This window comes from Dasypus novemcinctus, chromosome 2 (genome assembly GCF_030445035.2).
Source record: "Dasypus novemcinctus isolate mDasNov1 chromosome 2, mDasNov1.1.hap2, whole genome shotgun sequence".
Taxonomy (NCBI): domain Eukaryota; kingdom Metazoa; phylum Chordata; class Mammalia; order Cingulata; family Dasypodidae; genus Dasypus; species Dasypus novemcinctus.
The window spans coordinates 75,616,664-75,625,697 of record NC_080674.1 but is presented as its reverse complement, the minus strand read 5'-3'; the positions used below and the strand labels follow the sequence as shown (position 1 = coordinate 75,625,697).

General features: G+C 40.1%; 1 protein-coding gene across 1 annotated transcript; it reads left to right on the top strand.

Moving 5' to 3' along the window:
• The first annotated feature begins 2,998 nt into the window (after positions 1-2,998).
• LOC101414861 (U1 small nuclear ribonucleoprotein C-like) lies at positions 2,999-3,589 on the top strand. Its single transcript, XM_058284571.2, has one exon. It carries the CDS (start codon positions 2,999-3,001, stop codon positions 3,572-3,574), a length of 576 nt encoding a protein of 191 aa, XP_058140554.1. The 3' UTR covers positions 3,575-3,589.
• The last annotated feature ends 5,445 nt before the right edge of the window (positions 3,590-9,034 follow it).

The window sequence follows — 9,034 nt, the reverse complement described above, 5'->3', positions numbered from 1 at the left end:
GGGATGAGAAGAACTACGGATACTTTTATGTATGTAGAAGTTTTAATTAACTTGACTGCAAAAGTGTGGAGATGGATAGAGTTGATAGTAACACATTATAGTGAGTAACAACTGGTTTATAAATGGGACTGTGACTGAAAAAGGTAGTCTGGGGAAGTAAATGTCAATAGAAAGTAAACTAAAGAATACTCTAGGGACTGAATAACAGTGAATCCAGAGGCAGTTGAGAATTGTGGTTAAGGGTACAAATGCAAGAGAGTCCTTCTGTGAGCTAGAGAAGATATACATCACTATTGCAGGGTGATGGGAATATGGAGAAACATGGGAAAACTACAACTGGTATGATCTATAGACTGTGGTTAACAGCAATACTATAATATTCTTGCATAATGCCAAGCTATACTGTGTTGATAATAGAGGTGTATGGAAAAAGTATGCCAAATGTATGCTATGGACCATGATTGGTAGTAATAGTCTGATGAAATTATCTCATCTGTAACAAATATTCCACCAGGGTGTGGGGTTGTATGGGAAATCTACACATCTGTGTGATTGTTTTGCAAGTTCACAATATATGTAACAAAAAATACATTTAAAAAATAGTATGGGTTGGGGGGAAAATACACCAAATGTAAGACAAGGACTATAGTTGGTAGTAATATTTTGACAATGCTTTTGCATAATTTGTAACAAATGCTTCACACCAATGCAAAGAGTTGGTGGAGGGGTGATGTATGAGACCCCAGTGTGATGTTATGTATGTTTATTTTTTAAGTTCACAATCTTTACTATACACTTATTGTTTATGTGTGTTCATGTATAAATGATATACTTCAATAAAATTTTTAGGGAAACGGACTTTGGCCCAGTGGTTAGGGCGTCCGTCTACCACATGGGAGGTCCGCGGTTCAAGCCCTGGGCCTCCTTGACCCATGTGGAGCTGGCCCATGCGCAGTGCTGATGCGCGCAAAGAGTGCTGTGCTACACAGGGGTGTCCCCCGCGTAGGGGAGCCCCACGCGCAAGGAGTGCACCCATAAGGAGAGCCGCCCAGCGCGAAGGAGGGAGCAGCCTGCCGAGGAATGGCGCCGCCCACACTTCCCATGCCGCTGACAACAGAAGCGGACAAAGAAACAAGACGCAGCAAAAAGACACAGAAAACAGACAACCGGGGGAAGGGAGGGGAATTAAATAAATAAAAATAAATCTTTAAAAAAAAAAAAAATTTAAAAAATAGCTCAGAGAGGAAAATAAATAAATAAAGCATGTGCAGAGGCTAAATCTCTCTTTTCTGCCTGGGTCAGCCCACGAGTACACCTGGGAACCCATAATCTGTAATTTTCTCCCATTTCTATTCTTTTCTCTCATTTCCTTAATAAACTTCTGGCCTTACTAAACCAGCTGTTCTTAAATTCTTTTTTGTAATATAGCTAAGAACCTAGAGGAAATCCAGCAACACTATCAAAGGGTGATTCTTTGGGATAGTCATTGGGGGTTCTGGGGATCTTTCCCGTGATGGTCTGTTTTCATATATTGTCTTCTTTGGCTCTGGTGGGTCCTTGGGACCCTAACTCAACAAAAGATCTTTCCTGCTCTTAGAAGAGAACTCTAACCCTAAAGGACAAGACCTATTCAAAAGGTGGAACTCTAACCAACAATCCTAACAAACAAATAGTGAACAAGAGAATAGGCCTTCATATGAACTTACTCAAAAGACATCCATTCCAAGAACTATTTCTTTCCTCAAAATTGAAAATAGTGCTGAAGGGTCTGAAATGCCAAGCCAGAGCAGAGGACACCCCAATTGTCAAGCCTCTAGAAAAACCAGTCCAGGGGCCACTCAGGGTTGGTGAGGAAGGCCTATGCCCCACTGGGACTGCAGAACCTTGGGCAGGTGGTCCTGACACCAGACATCCCTTCATGGTCACTAAAATTTGTTACTGAGTCAGGGCTTGCTGCCCAACACTCACAAAGGCCATTACTACAACAGCAGGATTTTGAGAAAAGAAAGTTTTATTGTGAGGTCAACTGGCAAGGAGAGAGGAGGCAAAGATCAAATCTGTCTCCCCAGTCTAAAACTAAGGGAAATTTCATGGGAATGGGAGGTGGGAGGCAGGGACAGAAGTGGGGAGTTCTGACTCGGCATAGTCCAATCGGTTGATTACAGTGTTGTCCATGTGTGGTAGAGTGGACTTTAGGCCATATTTTCCACGGACATTTGATTTGTTTCTGATGTCTCCGTCCTCGTGGTTTTAGTTCTGAGGGAGGTGATATTGGTTCCTGATGTTACAAAGGTCATCTGAAGGACAGAGCCTGCATTTCCACGCACACACGAGTTATAGCACTCATGGTTCAGCTTGGCTGCTTGCAAAACAAGCCCAGAAGAAAAGGTCACAGAAGAAGGAAGTCAAGACAAACCAGTTTTAGCCTGCCCATGGTTTCAGATACTCAATAAGCCAATAAGCTTATTAACAAGAATAAAAATATGACATACTAAAATTTATGGGGGAAGCGGACTTGGTCCAATGGATAGGGCATCTGTCTACCATATGGGAGGTTCGCGGTTCAAACTCTGGGCCTCCTTGACCCGTGTGGAGCTGGCCCACATGCAGTGCTGATGTGCGCAAGGAGTGCCATGCCACGCAGGGGTGTCCCCTGCGTACGGGAGACCCATGCGCAAGGAGTGCGCCCTGTGAGAGCCACCCAGTGCGAAAGAAAGTTCAGTCTGCCTAGGAATGGCGCCACACACACGGAGAGCTGACGCAGCCAGATGATGCAACAAAAAGAGACTCAGATTCCCGTGCTGCTGACAACAACAGAAATGGACAAAGAACACACAGCAAATGGACACAGAGAACAGACAACTTGGGGGGGGGGGGGAGGGAGAGAAATAAATAAAATAAATCTTTAAAAAAATTAAATAAAATAAAATTTATGGTATGCAGCAAAAGCAGTTCTCAGAAAATCAGAGCTATAAATAACCTACATTAAAAAAGAAGAATGATCTCAAATCAATACCTAATCTGCCAACTTAAGAAACTAGAAAGGTCGTTTCCACGCAGCGGAAATGGAGTGATCAACGGCCAGCAGAGCAACACGCCCAAGTTTTATTGTAACTACTGCAATACTTACCTTACCCATGACTCTCCATCTGTGAGAAAGACACACTGCGGTGGTAGGAAACACAAAGAGAATGTGAAAGACTACAATCAGAAATGGATGGAAGAGCAGGCTCAGAGCCTGATTGACAAAACAACGGCTTCATTTCAACAAGGGCAGATACCTCCTACTCCATTTTCTGCTCCTCCTCCTGCAGGGGTGATGATCACACCTCCTCCCAGTCTCCCAGGACCTCCTCGCCCTGGAATGATGTCAGCACCCCATATGGGGGGCCCTCCCATGATGCCCATGATGGGCCCTCCTCCTCCTGGGATGATGCCAGTGGGACCTGCTCCTGGAATGAGGCCACCCATGGGAGGTCACATGCCGATGATGCCTGGACCCCCCATGATGAGACCTCCTGCCCGTCCCATGATGGTGCCTACTCGGCCAGGAATGACCTGGCCAGCCAGATAAGGATAGAGGGGAGCATCTTTGAGTCAGTTTTACATTGTTCTACTTCACCAGGAGATATGGTGTGTGACTCTGGGTGTTTTCTAACAGCATGACAAGGAAGACTTGCTCCCCCTTCCTATCAAAGAGCGTAATTTTGGAGGGGAATAGTGGAACAAAAAAAAAAGAAGTAATTTTCATTTGTATTGTGAAATGTGAAAATAAAGTTGTCAGCTCTCATAGTTAAAAAAAAAAAGAAACTAGAAAAGTAATAAATTAATCTAAAACAAGTAGCAGTGGCCTGAGTATTACAGGCAACTGTGTGAAAACAACAGCCTCCCGCCAAACTGAGAGGGATATGTGACACCAAGGAAAGATTAAGACAAGTCCAGCTTGAAGAGTAATAATCATTTATTTAGGGGCTTTATTTGGGGTCCTCATCCTCAGCCGCAAGACAGACAGCCTTTCCCAAGTTCAACTGTCCATACTCACTGTGATTTTATAATGTGTGTTCATGTGCAGATAGGGAAGGCACAAGAAGAATAGCAGGACCTCTAAAGAATAAAATTGTTATAAGATTGATCATCATCAGTTCACAACCAGCTCCTGAAGGTTGCCTTTTTAAAAAAGCAGTTTAATTGAGATATATTCACATAACATACAAACCATCCAAAGTGTACAATTAATGGCTTTTAGTATACTCACAATGTTTTGCATTCATCACCACAAAAAATTTTAGAACGATTTCATTACTCCAAAAAGAAAAACTCCACACCACACAGCAGTCACTTCTTAATTCCTCTATCCTCCCCCAGCCTGGCATAACCACTAATCTAATTTCATGTTTATAAATTTATTTATATTTACATTTTACATAAACGGAATCATACAATATATATCGAAGTCGCAGGCCCGAAGGGTATCGGGAATGAAAGACAAAGAGAGATTGGGATCAGGGGATCTGAGAGCACTGAAGCCTCAAGCTCATCAGACAAATTTATTGATTACAAGGGGATCTTATATACCCCAGTGTACGTACAAAGAAGCAGGTATAGGTAGCCTACGTGCCACTACACACAAACACTAGCCTACGTGACATTAAGGAGCAACGCGTATTAACTATCAGATTACCTATAGTCTAAGGAATTTTAAAAAATCTTATCTCAAGGTACAAAGTCTAAGTGTTCTATTCATTAAAAAAGGTATGTGCTCATCTTTTCTTTCAGCCTTTAACAGCTTCAACCCATTTGCTGGGAACTCCCAATCACGGCTTTCCTTAGGTTGCAAGTGTAGTCATGGAGACAGCACCAGCATGGAGACAGCACGTCTCTCCTTTAGAGGGCACTGTGCCTCAGTTTCCAACAAATATATAGTACTTTGTGTCTGGTATCTTTCATTTAGTATAATGTGCTTTTCTGTCTGATATTAACATCTTGTAACATTTGTTCAGTTTCAAAGTAAAACACCCTGATACATGCAATATTACCCATATTCATATTTCACATGAGGTTTTACTATGCTATACAGTCCCATGTTACATTTATTAGCTTGCCTCTTAGTAATATACATGACCTTAGACTTTCCTGTTCAACCACTGTAAAACTCATATAATAGCACTGCTAGTTACAAACACTATGTTGTGCTTTCACCTTTACTATTCATTTTCTAAGATTAATACAAAACCTTTTTACCAATTCTGCACAAGTTAAATCTCAGCTTTGCATTCTCTAACCTCATTCTATTTTCTGGTAACACAGATTTAAGTTGTTAACTCCATGAGATTACACAGTATATTTAGTTCATAGTAGCAAGACAGTAATTGTCCTTTTGTGTCTGGCTTGCTTCATTCAACATAATGTTCTCCAGATTCTTCCATGTTGTGATGTGCTTCACAAATTCATTTCTTTTTACTGCTGCATAATATTCCATCATGTGCATACACCACAGCTTGTTTATCCATTCATCAGTTGATGGACATCTGGGATGTTTCCATCTTTTGGCAATTGTGAATAATGCCTGTGCAGATGTCTGTTCTTGTCACTGCTCTCAGTTCTTCTGGATACACAACACACACACTCAGTAGTGGTATTGCCGGATCACATGGCAAATCTATATTGAACTTCTTTGGGAACTGCCATACAGTAGCTGTACCATTCTACATTCCCATCAATAGTGAGTAAGTGTTCCTATCAATCCACATCCTCTCCAACATGGGTAGTTTTTCCGTCTTTTTAATAGTGACCATTCTAATAGGTGTGAAATACCATCTCATTGTATTTTGTATTTGCATTTCTCTAATCACTAGAGATGTTGAATATTTTTTCATGTGTGTTTTCAACATTTGTATTTCTTCTTTGGACAAATGTATATTCAGGTCTTTTGCTCATTTTATTGTTGGTCCAAGAAACATCCACCTATCACAGGGTCTTTAAGATGCTTCCCTACTTTTTCTTCTAGTAGCTTCTAGTAGCTTTTATATTTAGGTATTTGATCTATTTTGAGCTGATTCTTGTATAGGGAGTTAGATAGGGGCCCTCTTTCATTCTTCTGGTTATGGATATCCAGTTCTCCCAGCACCATTTGTTGAAGAGACTGTTTTGTCCCATCAACACGGACTTGGTAAGTTTGTCAAAACCCAGTTGGCCTGGAAGTGGACTTGGCCCAGTGGATAAGGTGTCTGTCTACCTCATGGGAGGTCCATGGTTCAAACCCCGGGCCTCCTTGACCCATGTGCAGCTGGCCCATGCACAGTGCTGATGCGTGCAAGGAGTGCCCTGCCATGTAGGGGAGCCCCACGCACAAGGAGTGCACCCCGTAAGGAGAGCCGCCCAACGCGAAAGAAAGTGCAGCCTGCCCAGGAATGGTGCTGCAGACACGGAGAGATGATGCAGCAAGATGACACAACAAAAAGAAACACAGACTTCCGTGCCGCTGACAACAACAGAAGTGGACAAAGAAGACGCAGCAAATAGACACAGAACAGACAACCGGGGTGGGGTGGGGTGGGGTGGGGTGGGGTGGGATGGGGGGGAGGGGAGAGAAATAAATAAATAAACAAATCTTTAACAAAACCCAGTTGGCCATAAAAGTAAGGGTTCATTTCTGGTCTCTCAATTCTATTCCACTGATCAATGTGTTTATCATTATGCCAATACCATGCTGTTTTGACCACTGCACTTTGTAATATGTTTCAAGGTCAGGCAATGAATTCCTCCCATATCACTCTTCTTTTTTAGAATGCTTTTGGCTTTTCAGGTACACTTTCCCTTTCAACAAATTTGGTAGTTGCCTTTTCTATTTCTATAAAGTAGGCTGTTGTAATTTTGATTGGTATTGTATTAAATCTATAAATCAGTTTGGGTAGGATTGACATATTCATGATATTTAATCTTCCAATCCATGAACATGGAATGTCTTCCATTTGTTTAGTTCTTCATTGATTTCTTTTAGCATTGTTGTGCAGTTTTCTGCATATAGGTCTTGTACTTCTTTGGTTAAATTGATTCCTAAGTATTTGAGTCTTTTTGTTGCTACTGTAAGTGGATTTCCCCCCCTTATTTCCTCCTCAGATTGTTCAGAACCAGGGTATGGAAACATTACTGATTTTTGCATATTGATCTTGTACCCTGACACTTTGCTGAACTTGTTTACTAGCTTGAGAGCGGTGTCATAGACATTTCAGAATTTTCTAAATATACCATGTCATCTATAAATAGTGAGAGTTTCACTTCCTTTTTTTCTATTTGGATGCCTTTGTTTTTCTTGTCTAATTGCTCTAGCCAGAATTTCTAGCACAGTGTTGAATAACAGTGGTGACAGTGGGTATCCTTGTCTTGTTCCCAATTTTAGAGGGAAAGCTTTCAACCTTTCTCCATTGAGTATGATGTTGACTGTGGGTTTTTCATATATGCCTTTAACGATATAGAGGAATTTTCCTTCTATTTCTATCTTTTGAAGTTTTTTTTTTTTTTTTTCAAAACAGGAAGCTGAATTTTATCAAATGTCTTTTCTTTTACATAGAAAAGATCATCTGTTTTTTCCCCCTTCAATTTGTTAATGTGGTGTCCTACATTAATTGATTTTCTTATGTAGAACCACCCTTGCATGCCAGGGATAAATCTCACTTGGTCACTGTATATCATTCTTTTGGTATGATGTTTGTAATCTATTAGCAAGTGTTGTGCTGAGAATCTTCAATCTACATTCATTAGAGAGATTGGTCTGTAACTTTCCTTCTTGTAGTATCTTCATCTGGCTTTGGTATTAGGGTGATGTTGGCTTCATAAAATGTGTTAGGTAATTTTCCCTCCTCTTCAATTTTTTGGAAGAGTCTAAACAGGTTTAGTCTTAATTCTTTTCAAAATGCTTGGTAGAATTCACCCGTGAAGCCATTTTGTCCTGGGCTTTTCTTTGTTGTGAGAGTTTTGATGATGGAGTCAATGTCTTTAAATGTAATTGGTTTAAGTTCTTGTATTTCTTGTACAGTCAATGTAGGTTGTTTGTGGGTTTCTAGGAATTTGTCCATTTCATCTAGGTTGCCTAGTTTGTTGGCATACAATTTCTCATAATATTTTCTTATGATCCTTATTATTTCTGTGGGGTCAGTTGTAATTTCCCCTCTTTCATTTTTTATTTTATTTATTTGCATCTTCTCTTTTTTCTTTGTTAGTCTAGCTAAGGGTTTGTCAATCTTATTGCTATTCTCAAAGAACCAGCTTTTGGTTTTGTTGATTTTTTCTATTGTTTTTGTTGTTGTTTGTTGTTGTTTTCAATTTTATTTACTTATGCTTTAATATTATTTCTTTCCTTCTGCTTGCTTCAGGAATGGTTTGCTGTCCTTTTTCTAGTTTCTCCAGTTGTTCTATTAGATCTTTGATTTTTAACTCTTCCTTCTTTTTTATATAGGTGTTTCAGGCTGTAAATTTCCCTCTCAGCAGTGCCTTTTCATTTTCATTAGTCTCAATACTTCTACTAATTTCAGTTATAATTTCTTCTTTGACCCACTGATTGTTTAGGTGTGTGTGGTTTAGCCTCCCCATGTTTGAATATTTTCCCCTTTCTCATCTAGTATTGATTTCCAGTTTCATTCCACTATGATCTGAGAAGGTGCTCTGTATAATTTCAATTTTCTTATATTCATTGAGACCTGCCTTGTGACTTAACATGTGGTTTATCCTGGAGAAAAATCCATAAACACTTGAGAAGAATGTATAACCCACTGATTTGGGATATTCTGTATATGCCTGTTTGGTCGAGTTTATTTATCATATTGTTCAAGTTCTCTGTTTCCTTGTTAATCATCTGTCTAGTTGTTCTACGTAATGATGTAAGTGGTGTGTTGAAGTTTCCAACCATTATTGTAGAGATGTCTATTTCTCCCTTCAGTTTTGCCAGAGTTTGTCTCATATATTTTGGGGCACCTTGGTTAGGTGCGTAGACATTTATGACTGTTATTTCTTACTGGCAGATTGTTCCTTTTATTAA